The 27,535-nt window shown below is 38.4% G+C and overlaps 1 protein-coding gene and 1 pseudogene across 3 annotated transcripts; both read left to right on the top strand.

The window, feature by feature from the left end:
* Window positions 1-4,305: 4,305 nt before the first annotated feature.
* On the top strand, window positions 4,306-11,375 carry LOC122092806. 3 transcript variants are annotated; one of them, XM_042663100.1, is made up of 7 exons: window positions 4,306-4,533; window positions 5,538-5,971; window positions 6,052-6,104; window positions 6,860-6,897; window positions 8,018-8,447; window positions 9,042-9,320; window positions 10,915-11,375. In XM_042663100.1, exons 1-6 carry the CDS (start codon window positions 4,520-4,522, stop codon window positions 9,288-9,290), a joined length of 1,218 nt encoding a protein of 405 aa, XP_042519034.1. In that variant the 5' UTR covers window positions 4,306-4,519; the 3' UTR covers window positions 9,291-9,320; window positions 10,915-11,375. The 3 variants fall into 3 exon arrangements, with proteins under 3 accessions (XP_042519034.1, XP_042519033.1, XP_042519032.1); XM_042663099.1 differs by having other exon boundaries at window positions 10,898-11,375; XM_042663098.1 differs by lacking the exon at window positions 10,915-11,375 and having other exon boundaries at window positions 4,308-4,533; window positions 9,042-9,520.
* LOC122092912 lies at window positions 10,737-26,178 on the top strand (annotated as a pseudogene).
* The last annotated feature ends 1,357 nt before the right edge of the window (window positions 26,179-27,535 follow it).

The following is a 27,535-nucleotide window of genomic DNA, read 5'->3' as shown; positions in this document are numbered from 1 at the left end:
AAAGGCTAGAAAAGGGTGTGGGGGGTGGGGGGGGGTGTGGGAACAAAGGCAAAGGTAAGAAGGGATTAACTCACCCAAGGGAGGGGGTAGGTATACCAACCAAGTGTGTCTTGGGATGGTGAATAGGATCCTATTTACAGAATTTCGGATCCCAAGGGGGTGAAATTCAGAGCTTTTGTCTCATCTTGGCTCACATTGGGTGAGAGATATTCGCGAGGCCGCTAGTGATTTGTGGGGTTGCCGATGTCTTTGCAGGGCCACCAAGGAATATTCCAAAGAATATCCCAGATCCTAATCTGGTGGTGTATGTAGGTTTTAACTTCTAATGGTGATTACAGGAGATCCGATGGTCTGATTTTGATGTACCATATATTGTTGGAATCGTAGTTTTGAGCACTGCCTATCTGTACGGTTACTTGGTTTTGAATTTTTTATATATGCATGTCATAATCGGACCCCTCTTTTTCCCCAGGTTCTAGGGTTTTTTGGCTTTTGGGGTGTGAGACCACCTTAGTTAGTTGCCATTTCTGTTGATTGAAAGAAAATGGCTACGTCCACGATTTGTAAGTCATCATAGCTATGGGTGACAAAATTGGATGCCTACAGGAAGATGACATGATGTGCTAGAATTTCAGGGTTCCAGCGTTGCAAAATGGTTAGGTGCCCAAGGTAATCCACGATTGAGAGAGAAGGATGACGTGCATGTCTTTGGCATTCTTTATTTTGATGACAAACCGATCAAATGCATTCTCTACCAGATGGAGTTCAAAACCTTTGATAGTTTTGGAATGACCCGCTTTGTTAAACATGGAGCGAAGTTCCAAAATAAAGATGTGAACGTTGTCCAGTACCTCGGCAACACTAGATAATTATAGGTTGATTCTAGTATGTTAAAGTGAGCTTTCAGAGACATCCACCGCAGTGACTTTCATATCAGGTGAGAAATTTAGAGGAGAACTCGTCAGCTAATTGACCAATAAAGGCTTTAGAGCTAGGGTTATCATCAAGGGAGAAGGACGAAGACATAGAGAGGATGTTCGACGCAGGATCTATGGAGAAAGGGGATGCAACACACGACTTCACCACAGGTACGATCACTGAAGGCGGGACTACTACAAGGGTTGGAGAGGGTAATACAATCCTTCCCCCACAATCGAAAATAAATACCAGAGAGAAAGAGGGAGGGGAAGAGGAAGAGAACTCCAGCAGAAAGGTCTCATGATGGTGATTAGAGTGGAGTTCACAATGAAGCATTTGCGTGTGAGGGGCAAAGTAGTGATTACACCCAGATATTGGGGATAGGGGGATGAAGGGTCTCTCCATGACATAAAGAGGATGTTCGATGCAAGATCCATGGAGAAAGGGGATGCAACACACAACTTCACCACAGGTACGATCACTGAAGGCAAGACTACTACAAGGGTTCGAGAAGGTAATACAATCCTTTCCCCACAGTAGAACATAAATACCTGAGAGAAAGAGGGAGGGGAAAAGGGAGAGAACTGTAGCAGAAAGGTCTCATGATGGTTATTAGCGTAGGATTCATAATGAAGCATCTGAGATTGAGGGGAAATAGTGATTCCACCTAGATATTAGCGATAGGGAGATGAAGGGTCTCTACATGAGCCGAACGACAACAGTGAGAATCTTGGAGAACAAAATGCTCATAAAAATGTTGAACAAAAGAGGCCAATAGAACACTAGAGGAGAAATAAAACTCGCAAACAAAGTAGAGGGAAACCATCAACAACTCAAAAGAATGATTGCCTCTGTACTCATACTCCTTTTGACAGAGTTCCAAATTCAAGTCCAAAGACGGCACAACTGCAAGGAGAGGGGTCTAGGAGCAGCGATCTCATTGTAGTATGAGTACCATCCAACGGGGAGAAAACTTTGGAACATGGAGAAGGGGCGGGAAGAGAGCCATACAAATACGAAAATAGGAAAACGCTCAACGAAATGGCTTGTAGACCTTAGGTTTCTGGCCAAGCATGCATCAAAGAGAGGTGCCTAGGGAGATCTACTTCAAGCCTCGCAAACACCACTTCAATGGGTGAGTATGAAAATCTTCCTCACACTACTAGAAAATCTAGAGTTGAGGAATATATACATGAACCATTTACGAAGATGGTAGTAGCCTACCCAGCTGAACAATCGTCATGGTTAAAACTTCCATCGCATACAATAAAAGAAGATGTGCTTGGAATTAACTCTTTCTATTGAGAAATGATTTTTTTTTTTTTTTTTTGGATGATGAGAAAAGGCCAAAGATAGCTTAGATTAATAAATATTTTAATACATCTATGTCTGGATGGATTCTGGATAGTTAGACTAAAGTCATTTTTTATTGCCTTATAGGCAGTACAAGTCAAAAGAAGTACCATGTCGTTGTTTGATTTGAGCAAAAAATGGGTCAGTGAAGAGATATGCTCAAAGGCCACGGTGTGGTACTTTTGTCAAAAAGGAGCCCATGAAGCTCACTTGCATTACTTCAGATCTCAACAATGCTCCAACCTACTTTGTTTGCTAACCTTAGTCCATGATATAATGCCCACACACGTGTCAGAAGTTTCTCTTGTCAATACATAACCAGTCGCCAATAAGACACATTTCCCATTCAAAATAATGCACACAACCCACCTTGATTTCTTCTTCCGCTTTCTAGAGAATATAGCAATAATTAGAATTGGGCAGTCCAATGTGGGAAAATTAGGAAAAGAGGTGTACGGATGAAAGACATCACCTATTTGTCCTCATGTTTACTTAAAATGCTTATCCACTATTGTGCTGGTACCAAAATATTGTATAGGTTTGGCGTTGCATGTCTTTTAAAAATGATATTGTTTCTATGCTTCCATATGAAATAACATGTAATACTGAACCTTGCAAAAAACGATTTAGTGAGGGAACCGATGATAGAGGTGGTATTAAAAAAATACATAATAAGATTATTAAAGGAAGAAGCGGTTATGTTCTCGGTTCTCAACTCTAATGGGCTTGCAGCCCAAACCCTTTTAGTAAACTCACATGAAAGGAAAATATGCCAAACTGACTCATGTTGTTTGAGGCAAAACAAACATGAAGGGTCAAAAGATGAATATTCAAAGAGCATCCCAGAGTTTTCAAGAAGATTCAAATCGCTGATCCATCTATTTATATTGTTTTTGATCAAGAGAGGGTTGAGACTGGTAAGGGCTACTAGCAGTCCAAATGAAGTAACTGATAATAATAGAAACAAATAGGAAAAAGAATATCTCCAACTTGGATATGAAATATTGGGTGATAAAATTTTCCAAGGGAAGAAGAGGTTAGTTTGAAAAATATTCGGTTTTCAAGCCCAGTAACCCTGCTGCCTAAATGCGCTTAGCGAAGCAACACATAAAAAAAAATAAGGCAATATAATTCCTATTCTAAAAGGCAGAGGGGGCATGAGTCATTTGAAATAAAAAACTTGTTCATATATTTAGAGGGAGAAATAATGTTACCCTTTTGCGTTTTCTATGCCAAAACACAATTCTTTAAATCAGAGCAGCAGAATATATTTTCACAGCTCTTGAAAACAATTTAACGGTGTCAATTTAGGATCAGAACTGAGAGAACCATCTTAAAATCATCCCGCTGAAACTTAATATCAGACTGTTTCATTAATAAATGAGATGATCCTAGGATCTAATTTTGATATTGAATAATAAATGGGACGGGACGGTTTTGGGATAGTTCTCCCAATGGTACTAGCACTAAAATACCATTTAGGTGCCGGATGGAACCGGTACTGCTTGTACCATTTTAAAGTATATATTTCATATTCTCGTGTTCAAGTTTTATGGCTATATTTTGATGCATTTGAGTGGTATTTTCTCTTATGAAAGTTTCAGTTGACGAACTTTTCAATCTATTACTATAATAGCAGTATAATATTGGGTGATTGAGCTGCCAAGTGACAATCGTCTTAGGAAGCATGTGGTTCTAAAGTTTGACTCCTCTTATCTCCTTAGGACCACTAGGGGTGTTTAGTGCTCTTCACTGCCATTAAAATGAGAATGACAGACATGATTCTCTCTCCCATATTTATTAATTTTGTTAGTAAAAAATAACATGAGAATGACAAAAACACGATGGAACTCTGAGCCCAGCGGAGCCACATCGGGTCTGAACCCTAAGAATTTTTGGGCTAGGCATGAAAACCCGGCCAGCCCGGCCAGGTTGCACCCCTGCTGGGGACAGCTCCGTCTAAGTAGCAGACAACCGGAGTAATGCCACCTCAGCACCTCTAAGTCCATCATAAGGGGCGCGTGGATAAATAAAATCAAGTTCCCCTAACTCTACGGCTCCAGGGTCTTTTGTCGCTGCAAGTGCAAGGGACCTAGTTTATCTCCCAAACCTAAAAACGTTTAAAACGTTCCCCCATCCCAGCTTTTGGGAGCCTGAACTTTCTAGTAAACCACAACTTCAATGTCTAATTGCCAAGGAGGCAGCAGCTCTTCATCATTTTGTTAACTGACCCATCGCTGATTCTGAAATGCCATCTTACCTGTAAGTCTCGACACTTTCATCTACATTCTTTTTCTCCTCTCCTTTCATCTTCTTACCCTAATTTTGTTGTTCAAAGTCTTGCTCTGTTGTATGCTTAAATATTTCTTCAATGCTTCAAGAGTTATATAAGAATTTCAGGTTAGTGAAGTAACCCTTAATTTTTTTTTTCTTAATTTCTTTTATTATATATCCTTTAGGAAAATGGTATATGAGTATGATGAATATATTTGAATGTGATTATACTGCTAACCATTTTTGTTTCTGAAATTGTTTGGATTCGATGAGAAATTTCTTTTATTTCTGAAATCACAAAAGTAGGCAAAGCTGTCGAGAATTATCCCTGCCCTTTGATATTTTTGGCCAGCTCCTGTCTTTGTGTCCTCTCTACACCTTCCCGAGTACGAGTGTGTTTAGACTGAAGCAAGTGGTACTCGCTGTATAATAAAATATGACAGAGAGGATATAGTTGGAGAATGGAGTTAGTATAAATTGAGATGATTACAAAGTTTGATTCACTGTTTGACAATATAACCATTCATTTTCATTCGCTACTCTTGGCATAAACATCCAACAAGTTTATTTATTTTAATTATTATTCGGTAAATCATCCAACAAGCTTTCCAATGATATGCTTTGTGCCTTTTCCTCTCCTTGGGTAGACTGAGATGAACATAAGTTGGACTGTATTTTATTGTAGGCGTAGTATGAAGATCCGTATCTTTGTTTCCTGAAACAGTTTGTGCAACCTTAGGTCAATTTAATTATCAAGATCTATACATCAGATTTTCTAGATAATGGGGTCTGAGAAAAATATTGTCATTTACTTGAATATTCTACCAAGGGAGAAAAAACTACTTTTTGTAGTCCTGTTTTATTTTAGTAGATGTTTTAGAGTTGGATAATCTAGGCGGTGGAATGATGGAAACATATTATTGTGTTTAGGAACAATATTTGGTACTGAAATGTCATTTCCTCCAAATCACACTTCTGCATTTTTCTATCAGGAGATTTCTGGTTCCGAGCTCACCTCCTAGTTTTGCTGTCAACACCCATTTGGGGCCAATATACACTTATGTGGTCGATGGTGCACATTTGCAACCAGCCATGTTACAATCAAATATCCAAATAGCTTTTTCGAAGAACACATGTCGTACAGTTACATTCACTAATTCCTTCCCAATTGTGCACTGTGCTGGAACATTACAACTCAACATAAACGCTGGAGAGAAATCTGACGCTGGGCATAACCTTCTGGCAGAAGCTGATACGGGATTATTGCCGAAACAGACCATCTCTGAAGATGTTGAAGGTGATAGTGATTCTGATTCTGATGAAGGGGTTGGTGATGTGGATCATAAGGAATTACGGAGAAGAAGAAAGATAGGGTTAGCAAATAAAGGGAAAATTCCTTGGAACAAAGGCCGGAAGCATAGTGCAGGTAAAAGCCTTGGTTTGCTTCTTTATTAGTTTAAACCAGTTTATTTAGTTAATTCTTCAATTACCGTCATTTACCTGCAGAAACCCGCACTCTGATCAAGCAGAAAACTATAGAAGCTTTGAGTGACCCCAAGGTGAAGTCATGTAAGAATCAATCGGTTTCATGATTTTTGTTAGACACTGTTTGAGATATAATTGAAACTATTTGAAATAGTCATATTTTATATGACATGTATGTTTTGGTTCTTGTTATTGTGGTAATAGAGAGAAAAAAATTTCGTTCACCATAGCGAACGGAACAATAATGGTTGATAATCTGTCATGTGGTGGTACTGGAGTGGTCCATGTGATGGAGGACCCCCTGCACCCATCTTGTTGGTAAAATTTCAGCCCTAAGTGTGCAGGGAATGGCTACAATCAAGCCGAAAGTTTCAAAAAGTTACGGATTAGTGAAATCTATACTTTCACCTCTTTTGGCATTTTTGTATTTTTCTTGGGAACTATCAACTGAACTTTGAGCCACTTTACTTACATGTTTTAGGATGAAATGTTACATGTGAAATGGATGTGCCCCGGGGGGGGGGGGGTTATGGACCTAACCATGTACTGCACCATGACAGGTTATGAATCAGTAAGGTTCCCTAGGAATGGGGAATGTTAGGACCCAAAATGATTTCACTACTATTACTGCGCTAGTGTCACTAGTACTATAGCCGCTACTTCTATTATTGTTAAGAAAGAATATTTCTTCTTAAGTTTCATTTTGCCTTCTTCCTTTCATTATGTTTATGGTTATTATCGATCTGTGAGTATAGTCTCTATCTTTTCATGAAATGAATTATTCTCTCCCCTCTAAATTTTCTTATATATTTTCTTATCTAATTTTCAGGTCCGAAGGAAGATGTCCGAGTACCCTCATGCTCATACGTATGCTTCTATTCTTCAAGCCCAGTGGACAAATCTATGATACTAGTAGATTCTTTTTGTCTCTCACCACCCCTGCATTTTTTTTTTTTTTTGGATTGGGGGGGGTGGGGGGGATTAAGTATCTGGTGAGAATAGTCTTAAAGGCTAGCTTACCTGAATTGCTTGATACTTCATTAGTAGAATCATAACTGAGTCTGGCCATGTTTTGCCACCTGTCGTGGTCAGGCATACAAATGTCCTTGCTGATTTTCTTGTGTTTCTGCATTTATCAGTGACTTGGTCTTTGTTGCTGTTGACTTGGTGCTATATTATACATGAGTGGGTGAGGTGGGGCCTATATGCCTGTGTTTTGGGTACCACATAGGCTGCCATGTGGCAAACACGGGATCTGTCCCACAATGTTGGCTGGACTGGCATGTACAGAAAAAGGTTTTGTATGCAGATTATCCAGGTTTCTTTGGTTAGGGAACTGAGTGATTGTGCGGTCTGTACATACTGTCCATCTGGACATACATACTGGACTGGCCACATTGTCCATTCTTAGAGAAACCTCAGCTTTAATTAACTTGTATTAGACCTCTCAGTTCTTCCTTGTCATTTATGCTATTTAAATCTAAATTTTAATGGAAAAAGAACCCTGCCAGTTTGGTGTAGGGAATGCAATGACAAAGCCCCTGTTTTCAGGGGGGCTGTGAAAAGACACCCCTGCCTCCCTGAAAACAGGGGCTGTGTCTTGGTGTTTCCTATGCCAGACTGTCATGGTTCCTCCTCCCACTCTTTAATTAAACAAAGACCTAGAAATAAGGATGTAATTTGCTATGTGGCATAGTGCTTTTAAGCAGAACATGAGTAGAGTGCTATTGCCAGCATCTGGACCACTTTTACAGATTGCAAAATTTCCTGTATTTCTTTGCACCTCCCACTTCTCCTTCGTGCTGACATGCAGTCTCAAAATTATTACTGCCACACTCACCTGCTTCACTGCCTGAGACACATTCTTATGATCAGGGAACTTGATTCTGGATTGCGACTTTGTGACTTCGACCCTTTAACTTTAAAGGGGAGGGGGTTGAAATGAGTTTCTGAACCTTACTAACTCAAACCCTGTTCACTCTTTTAGCGAGCAAAGCAAGGCAAGAATAGGCTATGCACAGAGACAGGTTTGGGCAAAGCGCTTGAAATGGAAAAGACAGGGTGAGAAATTATATCTGAAATGGGCATTAAGCATAGCAGAAGCAGCCAGGAGAGGTGGGAACAACCAACATGAACTAGAATGGGATAGCTTTGACAAGATAAAAGTTGAACTTGCTGTTAAACAGCTTCAGTGGGCTGCAGACAAGGAAAGGGAAAAGGAGCTTGCAAAATTAAGAAGAGAAAATGCAGCTGAGGCAAAAGCTGAGAAGATGGCAAGGATTACCCTGAAGAGAAAAAAGAAGGGAAAGAAAGTGAAACCTAAAGGAATAACGAAGCGAAAGATTGATAAATCAATGGGAGAGAAAGAAGACTTGGCTGTTTCAAAGGAGATAAAACTCAAAGCAGTATTAGCAAAGGTAAGCCAACATGGTAGTGTTCCCATGATCCCATCCCTAATTTCTTGGAATTATGTAAAATACCTCTTCCCCATCCCTCCTGGTTTTCTTTTTTTCTCTTTTTTTTTTTCCCTTTCGTTTTTTTGGTGGGGGGGTTGTGGTTTGGTGTTTGGTTTGGCTTCTTTTCCATTTTCCCATCTGAGGCAGATTTCCTAGGCAAGAAATATACCCTATCTGTCGACGAACATTATGAACTATATTTCAGTCTCGTTCAGGAAAAGGAAGAGTAGTTAGTTAATAAAGTTCTTCTGGACTTGTACTAATTCAATCTCCTGCCCAATATAACCTGTATGAAAGGGCGGTTATGAGATTTTGACTTTCTGTTTATCTTGTTCTCTCTGGAGATTGTGGACCTGTACTAATTCAATCTCCTGCCCAATAGAACCTGTATGATAGGGCGGTTATGAGATTTTGATTTTCTGTTTATCTTGTTCTCTCTGGAGATTCTGATATGTGAATTTTCTGGCCTAGGATGTTTCCTTGTTGGAGGGACTCTGATTCTGTGTATCTGTTTCTCTCTGTATTTTACTAATGCTAGTACATGTTGGACCTCAGATTCACAGAAGGAAGTCAATAAACAGTCAAGTTGGTAGTCAAGAGGACACAACAACAGGACATCAGCCGGCTACTGAAAAATGGGATCTAAAGTTTATTCAGAGAGAAAAATTGCGAAAAGAAATTTCACTTGCTGATCAGATCGAAGCTGCAAGGAGCAGAAGAGCAGAATATGCAGCACAGGAATCTCTGGCAGAGTCTAGGAGTCATCCTTCCATTACATGGTCAATGGGAGAAGAGAAGAGTTAGCTTAAGGCTCACTACCTGCAGCATCAGGAGGTAAGATAATTGTAGGAAACTGATGTTATACTTGATGTCATGGGTTTAGATTTGTTGCGAAGGCATGAAATAATTGAGCAACCTAGTCAGCCTGTGTAATTGAGATGTGTTCAGAATGGTTCATGGACATTCCCTAGCTTTTCAGCTGGGTTTAAGCAGTACAATGGTGGCAGCAGACTAAACATCCATTGGCATCCCAAGTGCGATTTTAGTACTTGTACACACTTGATAATTTGTGATTGAACCTCAAATTAGCTTTTCAAGAACCCAATAAGGTCCTGATATTGTCATCATTAAGATGAACCCAATTGGTATTTGGAGTTAAAAGAATTAAAGCCTGTTCTTTCCATAATTTGTAATTTTCCAAGATATGTAGCCAAGATTGTGTGAAAAAGAGGTATTTCAACTTAACAAGTACATGAACAAGGGTTCCATATCCTGGAATGGATGTTTGTTAAAAATGGAAAAAGAATGGATGCTTGTCATTGTAACTATTATTTCTTTCCCCCTTCTTTTTATAGAGATTTCCTATATGTGAGTGACTCTTATGAAATCGCCCCCTCCCCCAAAAGCAAATGTCAAGTGTGGTACTATCACTTGGGAGTGGACACAAGCAAATTGCCGAATCACTTATAAACTCCTTGTGCCTTCTTTGTCTCTCTTTTTTCCCTCTTTTAATGACATTTGTACACCCAAATTCTCACCATCTCTCATCTAGGTTATCTTGGTTATTTTGGGTTATCAGGCATCAATTGTTAAAATCTTTGGGTTGCGGCCTTGTTAACTGTGGTGTAGAGATCCTCGTTCTTACCCAAAAAAAAAAAATAATAATAATAACAAAAAAGGAGTAAAGATCCTCTTGTTTCCTTGGTGATAATTGCGTGGCTTTCTAACTGTGTTTATGGATGCTGGAATTGGCCTGCTTTTTCTTACCACGTTGATTGTGATAATTAGAAATTACTCTTTTCCTTGATTGAATTTGAATCTTTGGAGAATAATGATGATCCATTTTCCCCTTCTCAGTAATCTGGACTGTCCTACTTAATATAGCCACCAATGAACGGTGAATTAAACTATTAATCAAAGCCAAATTACTTGCCGAGACTGTTTACGCTGTGGTTGTGAAATGATGGGTTGGGAAGAGATGAAACAAACATGATGTCATCTTCTGTGCTAAGAGATAAAATTTGCTGCTGCCCTGGAATTTAAATTTCAGAATCTAATGTGATTGACAAGATACTATGGAAAGCCTCCACCACATGGGTTTTTTCGGTGAACTCAGCATATGGTGTAATTTGGCAAAGTTGTAAGCCTCCTTGGTTTAATCTGTGGTTTGGGCAAAGTATCTGTAGCCACACCATTCTCTTTTAGGGTAAATAACAGGCTTCCAACTGACGATTTGGTTGGAGCGTAATCATGGGAGGTTTGAAGGTAAAGGCTGTTGTAGTTAAACAAGATATCAAGAAGGCTGCTGTTTTCATGTCTTGCAAAAATAAATCGTTGGATGGTCTGATTGCATCTAGTTGGTTTGAAGTTTCTTTCTTGCCTTCTTCAGCTGGATATAAAGCCTGCTGCAGGTTTTTGGGTTTTGCAGGTGCAGGAGGGATTTTCAAAGACTCACATGGGGTGTCTAGAGGCTTTTTTGCAAAGTTCCTTGGGATTTAGACAACTTTCAAGCTTTCCTTATTGGTTTAAGAATGGCAAAGGAGATGGGGATTTCTAACGTATGAGTTGAATGCGATTCAATGGTTGTGGTCACCTTTATTAGTCCACTCCGTGGTTATTCCTCCAAGAGTGGCTCTATAGCGTAAGTTTGTTTGTTTTTTCTTAATTATTTATTTATTTTTTTTTTATTTTAAGTTTTTTAATTTTAACACATCGTTTCAAGGAAGCCAATTCGGTGGCTGATATGTTAGAAAAGAAAGTTGCAGCTGCTTTGTTGTCCAATGTATGGGTAGACCAGCCAAGCTATGTGGTTTCAGATGTGATTTAGGATGTTTAGGTGAACCTGGATTACGATTCTTAGACTAATTTATCATTTCAATTTTGATGGTTTGTAGTTCTGTTGATGACTATGCCAAAGGTGGATCGATAAGTCATTTTTTAGTGTGAGCCATAAACTCGGACGTCCTAAGTTCGACTCCCACTTGACATCTCTTAGGCCACTCACACAAGGATGTTTAGTGCAGTGAAAGTTGAATGGTTCTCATTCAACCCCCGTATGACCTGATCCATGCGGTTGTAGAGTCAGTATGGGTCCATGGAAATAGTCAGGCTCAAGGCCTGGATACCCATCGTTAGAAAAAAAAAAAAAATGTCATTTTTTAGGGCCTTCCTATTTCCTTTATTGATGGCAATAGGGTGAGGGATGATCAAGAGGTTGTGTTTTTATTTTTTCAGTTTGGGAATGCATGTACCTAATCTTGTACATCTTTCATTTACATTAATATACTACTGCTGATTATTAGATGGATAAAAAAAATTGATGGTGAGGATGATAGACATAGTGAGAGAAACAAAGGGCCTTGAATAGTTGAAGGAGCAATTTTTTGTGGTGCGTCATGTCTCCATCGGAAGGAGATTGCAGCCATGAAACTCCTGAAATAAAAAATAGAGACTTGGTCTTGCTTCCGAACTCAGGAAGAAGGAAATTGCTGGTTGGGTTGGTCCAACCAAGAAAGGCATGGGAGCAAAAGACCTTACCCAGGATCTTCAAGATTGAATTTGCTAAATGGAGTCGGACTCCAGGATCTCTCTTTCTCCTTACCCTGCCTTTTTCCCTCTTTCTTCAGCTGGTTGTGGGTTCGAATTGACATACCCTACTATCGTTCATTGGTCCTACGAAAGTGTTGCTTATCGTATGGAGGCTTCGGCTTGGGAGGCTATAATCATTACCATGGAGCACCCTTTTTCCTTTACTAAAGAAACAAAAAATGTTTGGATCTTTTTCCAACAAAGAAAAAAAGTTGCGTGATTCATGATATCGAATCATTTATGGAGCTCACAAGTTTAGCTAATGCAAAAATCAATAAACTTAACAAATTTGATCGACGAACTCAACTAAAGGTGCTAATAGTTCCTAACAATCATGACTTAATCCTCTTCTGACATGATGACATGTGAAGAGTATCACATATAAAAGATACAATACAAAACTTGGCTGCTACCTGGATTACAACCAAGTAACTGCAACCCCTACTTACAGCCTAAGAAATGCAATCTTAAAGGGTATTTTTGAAAATATCAAAACTTAGGAGGATATTTGTAAACCCAGGGGAGAAGGTAAATTATTCATTTTCTTTGGCTATGAACAGGGGTTGAAGCCATATATTTCCCATATAGAATGCCACTTGATAAGTGTGTTCCATGGAGTGGGTTTTTCCACGGGCTAAGTACCAACTTGGAAAAAAAGAAATTTTCAAATCAGTCTCCTATGGTCATTATGTCCACGAATGATCCCTTTTCTCAGCGTTTTAGCTGTTAAAGTACTTAAAATGTATTTGAATATTTTTGGACATCTGCAATCCCCAAGAATGCTCGTTTCCAGAGGACAACTTTGCTATTTCTCAAGAGGTGCATGCATTCCAGAGGATATGAACCACCACTTTCCTATTTCTTAGGAAGTCGGGAACTATGAGGCCAAGTCAAAACTGTCAAACACGCCCATTTCCTTTGCAACAAGATACAAGATACAAGATACGATCCTTGTGCTCACCAACAACACATCTTTGCTGTTTGAAGAGGTGCAGGGGAAAAAATCTTTGGTTCATTGAACAAGTGCATGAAGAAACTAGAATGTTTGAAGTTTTTCCATCAAGGTGCATCTCTCTCTCTCTCCATCCTTTTTATAAAGCAGGATTAAGGTTTTGCAACTTTAACTAAGACAAGGTTTTGGGATCATCAAATAAACTTGGAAATTGGTTTACTATAGAAAGGCTGAAACTTTATAGGAATGAAAATGACACCAAGAATCAACATTTAGATAAAGCGAAATCTTAGAAATTGGGCAGATTGATCTAGAACTATTCATCAAATTTGGATGAAGCGAAACCTTAGAAATTGAATCAGATAATTAAATTTTTTTTTATCAAATTTATCAATCCCTTTCATTTATAAGAGTAGTAACATGAAAGCCTTCCTATAAAATTGCATTGATACTCCCCGTAGTAGATTCTTGATCATTTCTTAAGGTTGACCTACTCAACTTGTGAATCATGTTACTTCTCCCGGTTGAGAGGTTTGTGGCCATACACCCACATATAGCGGGGCGAAATGACCACTCTACCCTTCATAAAAAGTGAAAATCCTATCCCTATTGATGCTTATACTAGTGCTCCTATTGGCCCATGACAACGCTAGAAGTCTACATGTATTGTATTGCACATGACAAAAGGAGAGAGAGAGAGAGAGAGCATTGCAAATGGGAAAGGGAAAGTCACATGGTTAAGGTAGTTGGGAAGGGAATAAGTATATCTGATTGCTAATCTTCAAGGAATTAGAATGATGTTGTTTATAATTATTATTATTTTTTAATAAAGGACATGCTTTCTCTAATGTATGAAGGTGCTTTTGGAATTACAAGATTAAGAAAAAAACTGACTACACATACCATGGAAAATTGTAGGAACCTCCTTCCTTTAATAAAGTAGTAAACGTATTCTATGCTTCAACAAATAATTTTGTTTTTCCTAATCCTACAAATTTTCTGTTGTTTAGCTAACAATTTATGTCAAGCAATTTATTTTATATTTTTCTTTCAGACAAACACATTTTTACCCTACTTTGTTGATGAAGATTTGAGTTCTTTTATGGTCAACGAGATGCTTAAATAAGGTTCATTTTAGTTGTTTTACTTCTTTCTACTCCTCCACTGAGCCTTGAACCTTGATTCAAATGTTGCAACCACAATAAATAACCGTTAAGGCTACAATGGGTATGGTTTAATTGTTTGAATTCTCCTCCCCTCCCCCCTCCACCCTCCAAACTAGATAATTATGAGAAACTATCATTTAACCCAAAGGGGTTGGTCCATTGAGGGATATTCATGGATAAAGTGCCTCACAAAGCATCTCACATGTGTTTAAATCACCATGGCAGCACCTTTGGGGCCACTCACAATAGGATTGATTTTGACATTCCGATTAATCCTGCTAATGACCTGATCCAGTGATTAAAGGGCCAACTAGAAGTGGGGAAATAGTCAGGCCGAAGGCCTAGTAATCCTCCCTAGCAAAAAAAAAAAAAAAATAAATAAAAATAAAATAAAAATAAAATAAAATAAAATAAAATAAAATAAAAAATAAAAAGCTTTATCACATGATTTGATTGTTTAGTTCCTAAGAATTTAGATAAGTAATACAGTGTGGTCGTAAGTTTTCTGGCTTTATTGTATTACATAACTAATCGTTTGGCCTTAACTTTGCTGTTGTTACATAATTAATTGTGGCATGTATATGTTCTGAATTGATATCTGATTGTGGCGACTGTTAGAAATCATTTGGACAATTTAGGGCCTTCAAGTGGCTTCCATCTGTTACATCATGGGTTCTATTATTGTCGGATGTGATAGTCTTTACTTTATGCTTAACTTATTACAAGGAAATCTAAAAATTACACATGCTGTAGAGTTTTAATAGTCATCTTACATAATTGTCATAGTTTAGAGTATTGAAATATAATTAGCATCTCAAAAATGTGATTACTGTACTCAATTTATGAATTTGTATTGATCTTATGAATTGGATTGACATGAGTCACTTCACTCAAAGAATTATTCAATTGCTGACTAATATATAGATACAATCAGGTTGAGTGTTGTTTTTTTTCTTTTCTTTTTTTTTTTCTTTTGAATTCCATATCAAAACAAAAATCAATACTGAGAACAACTACACAGAGTAGTTAATGTTTGTACAGAATATCCATATTGTGTACTAAATGTTTCCTAGTCATTGCCTCTTTGCCAATATTTTTTATCACCAAGACAAGGTAGTTGTTAGTTTTTAATAAAAAGTTAGGTGGATCAAAAAAAAAAACTTCAATTTCATGTGGAGGGGTATTGTTATCCAAGGCAAAAAATGTTTGTTAGTGTCAAAAGTTTCATCCAAAAACTGAGATAAGTCATCATCGCTCTAGATTTCGTTCACCTTCCATATCTTCTCTTTAGCCTTCCTCAACTCAGATAGAAGTCCCCTTGTAGTGGCCTCACCATCTTTTCCTATCATCAAATAATTAGCCTTAAATAAGATATTTTTGCCTTTATATAAAATAGCAACAACCCATCCAGAAATATTAGTTGTATGATCAAAAGTCCCTATAACAACAAGAATCATCTTGTAGTAGAGGGGAGAAGGGAGAGCATTGGTAGGTTGAAAAGTAGATAATCAGCTCAGGTGCCACAAATATATCAGAATATCCATTAGTAATCCATAATTCAACCTGTTTTAAAATGACATGTGGGTTTGATTTTTCAAGACAAAAAATTACTTGGTTTCTATGTTTCTAAACAAAATAACATATAATCATTAAAATTGGAGAGGAAAAAAAAAACAATTTATTTCTATGAATATCATTGAAATTGAAGAAATACTTGAGTAAAATGTTAAAAGAGGGAAAAGAAAAAATATTAGGTTTGAGTCCCAAAGGGCTGGAAGCCTAAACTCTTCTAGAAAAATTGCATTCAAGGAGAACATGTGATAAAGTAGGGTGTAAATTTGCCCTTGAGAATCCGAACCCACCCTAACCCGCTCAGAGCCCGAATAGCGCTTGGGCTAAGTTTTCTAACACTAAAGGCGGGTTAGGGTTGAAACACACCAACCCTGGGTCAGTGTTGGGTCGGGCCGGGTTGGGGCCAACCCAATCCTAACTTCTAACCCTAATTATATAAATGTTTAATATATATATATATATATATATATTGCTTGTACTTCATTGGTTGTACATATTATTATAATATATACATGCATTGTAACATAGGTTATAATATAATATATTATAATGCTACATGCACAGTCCGCTCACATTTTTAAACATAATATATTATAAAGTATAAATCTATCATCCACTTTTGATTTTAAAAATTCATTGGAATGATATCTCATTTGGCATAGATATATGATAGAAAAACAAAAAAAGTGGGATAGATGTAAGAGCCCGACCCAATCCGGTTCGTCCTGAGGGCGGGTTAGGGTTGATTTTTTCCAGACCTTGGCAGGGTTGGGCTAGGATTGGGCCCAATTAAAGGGATGTGAGATGTTACATCCCGCTCCCTCTAGGATACCAGCAATGTGAATAAGATGCTTACACGTCTTATATCTCTACCAAGATCTCTGATAGCAGTACATTAATCATCATAATCATAACATAACTAAACCATCTAAAGTTATAGCAATGGAATCAGAGTACAACTATAAGTAAACTAATATAAAACAATTGGGGAAGAACTAATGCAAACTAGTTTATGCTTCACCCCATTTACCAAAACATAAGTATAGTAGTCTAGAAAATAACATAAAAAAATACGACACCAAGAAAATGGCAGCTTTGTTCTCGACTTAGGGTGCAGTATATGCACAAGCATCACAAACACAGTTGAGATCGTACTCCTCAGGCTCCAAAGTTCACCAATAGCCACTATACTCAGCCATAGAAAAAGGATGTATCACTTTCCAATAGTGTGACTGTACCTGCATCATCATCTAAAAATCAAAACGCATATGGTGTGAGTTCCAATAGCTCAGTGAGGGATGGGGTTCATACAAATACACACATATAGACCATGATGCAAGAATGATACAATTCATTTTACTTTTACCACCTATCATACAACTAAGTCGGCTTCAAGCTACTACAATGCATTAGGTTGTATCTCTGGTCCCGAAAATCATACATCAGTCACTCAGCAATACAAGCCCTAATCGTGATTAGGAGCCTATCAATCTTGGAATGCAACCATTGGTCATCTAGCAAACCCCTAATAACCCCCTCTTGGCAGTCATGACATCAGGATTACCATCAGCCACGTTGGACTAATTTTTACCTCCGACAACAATCACATTGTATCACGAAGGTGACACTCCGAAAAGTTCATTGAATATACCATAATTGGTTACCCCTATTATAAAGGGATCATAGCATAGGGAATGAGACCTAACCACAGTATGCTACAAGCCTTTCATAAGGATACATATAGCCTAAAATACGATACCAGAATCACCATCAGCCACATTGAATCCATGTCTAAGTTTATCTAGCATACATACAGTTTAGTATGGTATATACAGTATCGAAATTACCATTAGCCACACTGGCTACCCATTTCCAAGTATGACCATGGCATACACAGTATCAAAATTACCATTGGCCACAACGTACATCTATAGCAATAGAAAAATCTAATGTGCGGCCAATGCATGATGCAATCATCCATAAGGTGATCATAATACCAGAATCCACCTTGACCACACTAGATCTCGTCACACAATCAAAATCATATATACAGTTCAATTTCAATAAAACACAACATACAATTCAAAATATCATACATGTAATTGAATTGACTAAACACGATTGCTATAGCATGTATACAATTCTATAAGGTTAAAACACTCTAAAAGAAAGTAAGACCACCACTCACTTTGTGTATCGACTAGACGGGTGAAATTTCCCAAGTTTGATACCCGATTCAAATCCCGCTAGGCCTCATCAATTTGGGATTGTCTCTATCCTAGCTACAAGGGGTAAATGGGTGTTAACACGTGTCAAAAGTATCCACAGGGTCCCACATGTTTTTCCCCAAAAAGTATCAAAACTGTAATATTTGACATTTTAGTAACCTCACCGGCAACAGGTCACCATAAGGACACTATGTCCAGTTGGTGGTCTAGACAGAGGCCAATTAGGGCCTCAAAAATTCACCTGCTAAAAGTCAGTAGAAGGGCACTTTCCAGCCAATGGACTTTTGCTAGTGACCTGCCCAATGTTCAGCAACTTCATGGGGCTTTGTCGACTTGAGCTCGATCTTTGGGTATCGTTCCGTGCGGATTGTGGGGGTCTTCCCACCTTTCATTTAAGCCAAAATATTTACATTTCTACTAATCTATTTATGATGTAGGTGAATTAATGGCTGAAACCCTAACCTCCCTATTTGATCAAAATGGCTCGGGAGCTTACGTAGTTAACTTTGAGCTCGGAAAACATGTGAGGGAGTGAAATGCACACCACCCCGACTACCGGAATTCATTGGGGTTGAGGCGTACCCCTCCAATCTGATGAATCCATTGTTTACCAACAACCTAAACAAAAATGGGAAGGAAATGGGATTGGGGAAGGTACACGCTTACCTTTAGTGGCAACCGGCAACACTCGAAGTAGCTAGGAGCTTCTCCCCTTCCTTCCTTCTTCTTCTCTTTCTTCTCCTTCCCTTTTTCCTTATTCTCTCGCTCTCCCATGTTTTGTCCTTGTTAGAAATGTGCTCATTTCACCCCTATATAGTGGCTTTAGGCCTAACTGCCTACACACTAGTTTGGGACCAAACCGGTTTAAGACGATGGATGAATCCCATAGACCGACCACCTTGGACTCACAAGGTTTGCAAGTCAAGGGAAAATGTGCCATATAGTGTGGGAGGATGGTTGGAGTTGGTGTGATGCACATAGTGGGTCCCATGGGCATTTAAGCTATTTTAGTATAATAAAGACCACCAGAAAGAGGTCACTGGATGGAGGTGGTCTTGCCGATGGGTTACTGCCGATGGGTTACTACCGATGGATTACTACCAATGGCCTTCCCAGTTGCTATAATTTCCAGTCTTCTATCCCCTTTTGCTAATCACTAATGTGTTTCCCTAGGAATGTGTGCAAGGTCTTCTCGACCAATTATAATATGTGAGGGGATTCAAGTGAGGAGGTGTTAGGTCACCCACCATTTAGGCTTAGAAGGTTTGAATCCCTTCCAGTGCTTTAGGCACAAAATGTGTTGGCAGGTAAGGTCATCCCTCCCTTCACCATAGTAGACTGCGGCAACTATAAGTCATTGGAGCTGACAACATCCGGTGTGAGACCTAATACAAAAGTTCAAATTTGACCGGATTAGGGAATGAGTGTAACATAGGGTTAGGCTTGGGTTTTAAGAAACCCGGGCTAACCTGGCCCTATTTCACTCCTACTACAAAGACTTATGATGGTTATGATAAAAGTTGGGTCAATATCCACCCACTTATGTAGATTGTCTTTGGCAGGGATTCCTTCATGGGAAATTCTTCAGAGGGAGATCTTAAACTTGAGGTACATATTGATTTTCCAAAAATAGCACCACCACTATGAGCAAGGAGATGAGCAAGAACATATGTTTGAGCATTCGTTAAAGTTAGTCAGTGATTAGTCTTGAGAAATTTGGCAGCTAGTTTAGTTGTGAAAGACCCCTCCTTAGAAATATGGCATCACCATCGATTTTGTTTGAGGGATATGGGGGTCTGGAGAACAGAGTTAGTTAAAGACAGAGGCAACAAGGAATTTAACAGACCAATATTCCACTGATTTCCTATAATGGAATCACAAGCCTTGATAAGTAGGGGGGTTTGTAGCACAAGAAATATTATCCAAAATAGAATTCTAAGATTGTGAACCTAAGAATTGGCCCAAATAAAAAATGTAGGAGTGTCTAGATTTTTAATGCAAGAAAAAGTTCCTCACCATCCAAAATCCAATGGAGAAATATCATCAAGGTTAGGTAGGGGGAGGGAGGAGATTTTCCAAGGTGAGAGCTCTGGAAAAGAGGGTGGATTTTAAGTTATCGATATGTGCAAGAACCTCCCAAATCCATTTATATAATAACTTTCTGATGCATGACAATTTATATAGAAAATCATTAGAGCCCAAGGAATTCCATTTTTCACAGCAAAAAGGGGAAGAATGAGTGTGGTTAATTGCAGTATTGTGTAACTATGGCCTCAAAAATGTGTTTACTATATATGAAAAAAGAAAATGTATTGATCATATGAGATGTATTTACATGATTCACTTAACTTGGCGTATGACTCAATCCAATTATTGTTTTGTAGATAAAATCAGGTTGAGTGTGGTTAGACGTAGTATTGCACTGTTAGGATTTTCCCTCCTCGTATTCGATGATCTTCAAGTTTCCATCAATGGTATGGAAATGTTTGTTGTAGAAAGGCTACTGCATGTAACCGTTTGGCAGTTCTTTCACATATTACATATTTTCTAATGTTCTATGGTTGCATTATTTTTGGAAATACACATGCAATAGGGTTCTTTCATACAAAACTGCAACTTCTTCCATTCTTGATTTTTCTGTGAAAATTATATTAATTCTCTTGCTCTTTATATATTTTTAAACATATTTTTTTGTCTGGTCATTAATAGGTTCAAGTGCATCTAAGGGTGATTTTCAGACTTCAATGTTCATCAAAGTCTTTATGGAACAATAAGCTGGAAATGGTTGTTATTAAATGCTGGAGTTTCCATAACATTTTTGCAAATGGGCTTGCATCAATGAGAATGTGGTAAAGCTAATAGGATTTCTATTGAAGCTGCATGAATGAGCCAGCAAATTATAAACAAAAGAATTTTTTTTTGGAAACATGGATACTTTTGAAGAATCAAAGAAAGATATGAAAATCTGGATATCCTTTTTACAATCTTCTGCAACCATTTTCATGCACGGGTTTTCTGCTTCTTCACATCTAATTTTGTTATTATTGTTATGCATTTCTTGGTCTTGCAAGAGACACACAATTCATTGCCCTCAAAGTTCAAAACCAATATCGAAGAATACATACTTGTTCTATTTATTAGCCCTTATGTCTTGCATGGGTCTATCATTTTGTGATGTTCTCCTATGTGTGTTGAACTACCTCTCTGTAGATAGACATGGCTGGTCTAATCTAAAGATTGTTGCCCAATTGGATTTTGCATTAAGAACACTCACTTGGATTGTAATCTCTGCTTACTTTCACACCCTGTTTTCCTGTTTGAATGAACACAAGTTCCCTATTCTACTGAAGAATTGGTGCACCTTCTACTTCCTGATGTCTTGTTCCTATCTTGTTGTGCATCTTGGTTTATATTGGAAACATTCATCGTCATACTTCCTGCTATGGGTCTCTGACATTGTATCCATTATTGCTAGTTTGTTACTTTGTTATGCTGACTTATTTTGGAGGGGACGCGAAGATGAAGACTCTGATATATTGGAGCCACTTTTGAAAAATGGTTCTAGTGGAAATAGTGGTGATGATGGACAAGGATCAAGAACCAGTGGAGAGGGTGTAACTCCTTATGCAAATGCTAGTTTTCTTAGCATTTTTACTTTCTCATGGATGGGACCCCTGCTTGCACTTGGGTATAAAAAAACACTAGATCTTGAAGATGTTCCTCAGCTCGCCAATTGTCATAGTGCCAATGTGGTATTTTCTCATTTTAAAAATAAACTTGAATCTAATGGTAATGATGATGGTAAGGTAAGCATACTCAAGCTGGCGGAAGCATTGCTTTTCTCAACGTGGAAAGAAATTCTATGGACAGGTTTATTATCCTTGATATGCACATTGACTTCTTTTGTTGGACCATATCTTATTAAGACATTTGTTCAGTATATCAATAGCCCTCAACAACTAAAATATAAAGGCTGTGAACTAGTGTTTATTTTCTTTCTTTCAAAGATCATGAGATGCTTCTCAGAGAGGCACTTATTCTTCCAATTATGAAATATGGCAATCAGGGTCCGTGCTGCCTTGTTCTCAGTAATCTATGAGAAGTCTCTCAAGCTTTCAAGCCAATCAAAGCAGGGCCACACTAGTGGGGAGAACATTAATTTGATGAGTGTTGATGTTGAAAGGATTGGATTTTTTAGTTGGTCATTGCATAATATATGGAAGGTGCCTCTTCAACTTATTCTAGCATTGTTGATCTTGTATAAGAGCGTCGGGCTTGCTTCTCTTGTAGCTTTTTTTGCCACAATGATTTTGATGTTATTGAATGTTCCACTAGGAAAACTACAAGAAACATTTCAAGAAAAATTGATGGATTCAAAAGATCGAAGGATGAAAGTGACATCTGAGGCTCTAAGAAATATGAGAATTCTCAAGCTCCATGGCTGGGATATGAAGTTCTTGGCTAAGATAATTGAGCTTAGGAACATTGAAGCAAGATGGTTAAAAAAATTACTTTATACTGCATCAGCTATTAATTCCTTCGTATTCTCTTGTGCTCCCCTATTTGTATCCATGGTTACTTTTGGATTTTGTACGCTAATGGGGATCCCGTTAGGATCGGGGAACATTCTATCAGCTCTTGCAACATTTGAGATATTACAATGGCCCATTTATAGTCTCCCAAACACAATCTCTATGGTAGTTCAGGCTAAAGTTTCCCTTGACAGGATAGCCTCATATCTTTGTCTCGATGATCTTCATCTAAATATGATACAAAAACGTCCAAGAGATGGTGTCGAGGTTGCAGTTGAGATAGTCAATGGAAATTTCTCTTGGGACCTTTCTTCTCCTAGTTTTACATTAAAAAATCTTAATTTTCAAGTGTACCATGGTATGAGAGTGGCTGTTTGTGGTATTATTGGATCAGGAAAATCAAGCCTACTTTCATGCTTATTAGGGGAAGTGCCAAAGATCTCTGGAATCATTAAGTTTAATGGGACAAAGGCCTATGTCGCACAATCACCTTGGATACAAAGTGGAAAGATAGTAGATAATATATTGTTTGGTAAACAGATGGACAAGGAAAGGTACCAGATAATCCTTGAAGCATGTTCACTAAACAAGGACCTAGAATTATGCCCATTTGGGGACCAGACTATCATAGGGGAGAGGGGAATCAACCTAAGTGGTGGGCAGAAACAAAGGATTCAGATTGCACGTGCTTTGTACCATGATGCTGATATTTATCTGTTTGATGATCCGTTTAGTGCTGTGGATGCTCACACAGGAACTCATCTATTTAAGGTAGTTATTCTTTGACCTCTACTTCCAATGTTTTCCTTGGTGAAATTGACGTGAAGTTAAAATATCATTGCTTGCATCAAAATTTTATTCACCAAAAACTTATTTGGAAGATTGAAATCATGGTTGTCTAACTAAACAAGGGATATAGACACATGATATTGAGCAATGAATGTTCTGGCATAAAATATATGGTTTGATGTTTCTTATTGTTATGATATTATAATTATTTGTGTCTTAAGTGACCAAAATTCTTTTTTGAGTGCCTAAATGTGCACATCTGAACTTTTGTGACAGGAGTGCTTGCTAGGAATTTTGAATACAAAAACAGTAATTTATGTTACTCACCAAGTAGAGTTTTTATCTTCTGCTGATCTTATATTGGTGAGAATATTCTATCTTTCTTCTTGAATTCAAGTCTCTGAACCTTCTTTGAGAATGATTATTTACCTTCTCATTTGATAGGTTATGAGAGATGGAAAAATTGCTCAAGCAGGAAAATACAAAGAAATCCTTAGTTCAGGAACTGACTTTATGGAATTAGTGGGTTCACATAAGAAAGCTTTGGCAAACCTTAATAATATCAAGCATAGGGTTGCTTTGGATAACTTAATTAATAGTGAGGAAGATGGCAATATGTTGAGTAGAGAGAAGTCTATTCAAGATGATGAGGAAAAGGAACCAAAAAATAATAAAGCAAAAGAATTCGTTGGGTCAGAAGGGCAACTTATTCAAGAAGAAAAGAGAGAAAAGGATGGAGTTAGTTTTTCGGTCTACTGGAAGTACGCTACTGCAACATATAGAGGGGCTTTTGTACCATTTATATTGCTGGCACAAACTCTTGTTGAGATTTTCCAAATAGTCAGTAATTACTGGATGATGTTGGTTACTCCTGTTTCAGAGGATGTGAGACCTCATAATAGACGTTCTACTATCATCTTTGTTTATGTTACTTTGATCCTTGGAAGCACTCTTTGTGTACTTATAAGATCCATGCTGATTGTAACTGTTGGATATAAGACATCTACTTTGTTCTTTAGCAAAATGCATTCATGCATTTTTCGTGCTCCCTTATCATTTTTTGATTCTACTCCAAGTGGACGGATTCTAAATCGGGTTAGTAAATATGCTTATTTACTCTTGGTATCCAAGTTATCTTGTTTGATCACAATATAATTTTAAGTTCTAAATAAAATCTATTTCTATATACAGGTATCCATAGATCAAAGTGCAATTGATACCTCTATTCCAAGTCAAATTGAAGATCTTATTATATCAGTCATAGAATTCTTGGGAACTATTGCAGTGATGTCACAAGTTGCATGGAAAATGTTAATAATTTTTATTCCATTGATTGTGATATGCATCTGGTACCAGGTAATTTTATTGCTACTTCCATTTTTCATAATTAAAATTTCAAATCAAGCTCAATCATATTTTTTCTATGTGGTATATTGGATAGAGATAGCATTTTTTGGACCAGTAGATCCCAAAGTTCCCTACTCACATGTCAAATTTCAGCCAAACAGATTAGGCCTTGTGGTGAAATAGATTATTGAATAATCTATGGATTTGATATGGGTGTAAGGAGCTATTGAGTGGATGCAAGGACATATAGGGGAGGTATGACATTATATGTGACCTAAATTATTGAATTTGGATATGAAATTTATGACGTTAGTTTATTTAGACTATCTCCTAGGTGTCCAATTGTTAGATTTACCATTTGATCCTTCTCTATGGTGGAATGAGGTGGCTTGATCAAGGATCCCCTTACCCAGTCTACCCACTAATAAATTTAATAAATAATTTATTTTTTGCACTTGCTGAATAACAAATCCATTAAAATCTAGATTTACAAATCTTGCTCTGGAAAAAAATTACTCATAGAGTCTTCACGTTTCACCTGCCAAACCAGCTTGCTTAGGCATGCTTTATTAACTTCTCTTAGGCGATGAATTCTTACGCCACCCTAAATTCACTATGGATTGGTATGGGAGAGAGAGTAGAGGGTAGAGGAGAGACTTACGACCAAGCTGAAGATGCTCGATCCTGACAGAGGCCGACTGTTGGATAGGGGCAAACAACGGCTTATCACTGATTTCTAGCGAGCTACACACATTAATTAGGATGGCCCTTTACCTGAGGTTGAATCAGCTAGAGCTGGTGAATCCGAAGGATGGTTGATAGAGGAGGAAAGGCCATTGGAGGAGGAGGAGGTGAGGGAAGGAGGACCTGTAGGAGGAATTGAAGGTCACAGATCATATGCATTTGTCACAAAGAAGGTGCTGCCGGCTGTGGAGTATCTTCTAGACCCAATCCACGCTGGGGCTCTGACCAAGGTGGTGATACCACAAGAGGCCTATGAAGAGAAGCTTCAAAAGTTCTCTTTTTCCCTGATCGGAAAGGTGAATTTCAGATTTGTATCTATGGAAGACATCCGAAAAGACTACGCAGTATCATGGAACTTGAAGGGGAAGGTAAACCTGGCTCCTCTAGGGAAAAGATTCATCCTTTTTCACTTTGAATTGGAGGGGGATATGTCATCGGTATGGAGGAGAGAACGAATAAAGGTGAGAAGCCAGGTGATCCACTTTCAGAGGTGGAGACCAGAGTTCAATATTCATGATAATCACACTCAAACTAAATTGGTTTGGGTCTGATTTCCAGAACTCCCGATGGAGTACTCGCATGAAAAATCCTTCTGACTATAGCAAAAGTCGCAGGGCCCTGGATTGTAGAACCTTGAACAGGATGATGGGCAACTATGCCAGGGTCCTTGTAGAGGTGGAGTTGGGTGGTTCCAGGGTAGAGGAGATTCAGGTGGAGCAAAAGCAACCTGGTACGAATATTTCTCTTCTGGTTCAAGCAGCATGTGGTGTATGAGGATGATATTACCTGTTGTAGCCTCTTTAAAAAATTAGGACACTAGTCCAACCAATGCAGAGGGAAGAGGGAGGAGAGAAGAGGCGCTGATCATGAGGGTGCTAGCCTTGCTAGAGTTGGGGAAGAAGGGTCGGCTGGTAATACTGGCAGCCCTAGCCATGAGAGGAGTCCCAGAATGGTAGGAGAAGATCTCTCCCATATGGTTATGGAAACTAGGAAGGACGATAGGACTTGCCATGTCGAGGGCGACCTTGTGGTCGATTTATGCCAAGAGAATATCTCTAATTATAGGAATATTCCTTACAATGACCTAATTCAAACCACAGCAACGACTGGTTGGTCAGCAATTGATTATGGTGGATAACCCATTTGCTGGGGGTGAATACGGGGCGGACCATAATACCATCCTATCTGATGAAGAATCTCAGGAATCTCTGGACGATGGTGACTAGAGAGAGGAAATTCCTACTATGCTTCGGGCTGATTCCAAAAGGTTGAGGGAGACACAGGTTGCTTGAACTTTAAGACCTCGATGGAAAGTCAAATACAATGGAGGCTGTGGATTGGCTAGAGGAGGAAGAAATGGTCATGGTTATGGATTGGAGGGAGCTGAGCATATTTTATCGGGGTTTTCTCAAACCCAATTGGTCAGAGGACAGGCTATAGTGCATCATTAGGAGTTGGATGATATCGATAATGCTATGAGTTACGTAGAGGAGATGGCAGTAAAAAAGGAGAAAGCTATTATTACAGAGAGGGAGCAGATTGCTAAGTCTGTTCATCAAACCTTGCACAAGAAGTGATTTTATGAAGCTTATGAAGCTCTTCTTCTAGAATATCAGAGGAATGAAGAAGGCGGCTGAAAAAAATGCCTTACGAAATTTTAGTAAAGAGAAGGAGCTTGACCTCCTATGCATTGTGAGCCCATGGTCAATGTGAGTGCTTTTCCTAATTTATTTTTTAATAAATTGGGTTTTTGTAGTGACTTTATCCACAATAATTGAGTAGGGAAAGTCCCAAACTTGTGGATCATATGGAAGACGAATTTGCATATTCTTGTGGTGATTTCGAAGTTTGAGCAGCATATTTCGACTTCCCTTGTGTGGAATTCAATAGTGGCTTAGATTTCGTTCTTTCATTCGAGTAGCTTAACTGCTAAAAGATGAGCTTTGTGGATGAATTTGGTTGCCGATTTTCCTCAGACTCCTACCCCTTGGGTAATAATAGGTGATTTTAATGCGACTCTGCAATCTCATGAGAAGAGGGACCCATGTAATTTTAGCATGGGTTCGGCAGCTGAATTTGGTGCCATGGTTGATGTGTGTACAATGGCTAAGGTGCCATCTACTGGAAGGAA

This window comes from Macadamia integrifolia, chromosome 11, assembly GCF_013358625.1.
Source record: "Macadamia integrifolia cultivar HAES 741 chromosome 11, SCU_Mint_v3, whole genome shotgun sequence".
Classification (NCBI taxonomy): Eukaryota; Viridiplantae; Streptophyta; class Magnoliopsida; order Proteales; family Proteaceae; genus Macadamia; species Macadamia integrifolia.
The sequence above is the reverse complement of the archived record's forward strand: the minus strand, read 5'-3'. Positions and strand labels throughout refer to the sequence as shown.

Excerpts from the sequence above, each read along its gene's own strand:
- LOC122092806 (XM_042663100.1), top strand. Across the intron at positions 5,972-6,051 it reads AGGCCGGAAGCATAGTGCAG|AAACCCGCACTCTGATCAAG; the intron begins GTAAAAGCCTTG and ends ATTTACCTGCAG. Across the intron at positions 6,898-8,017 it reads GAGTACCCTCATGCTCATAC|CGAGCAAAGCAAGGCAAGAA; the intron begins GTATGCTTCTAT and ends TCACTCTTTTAG.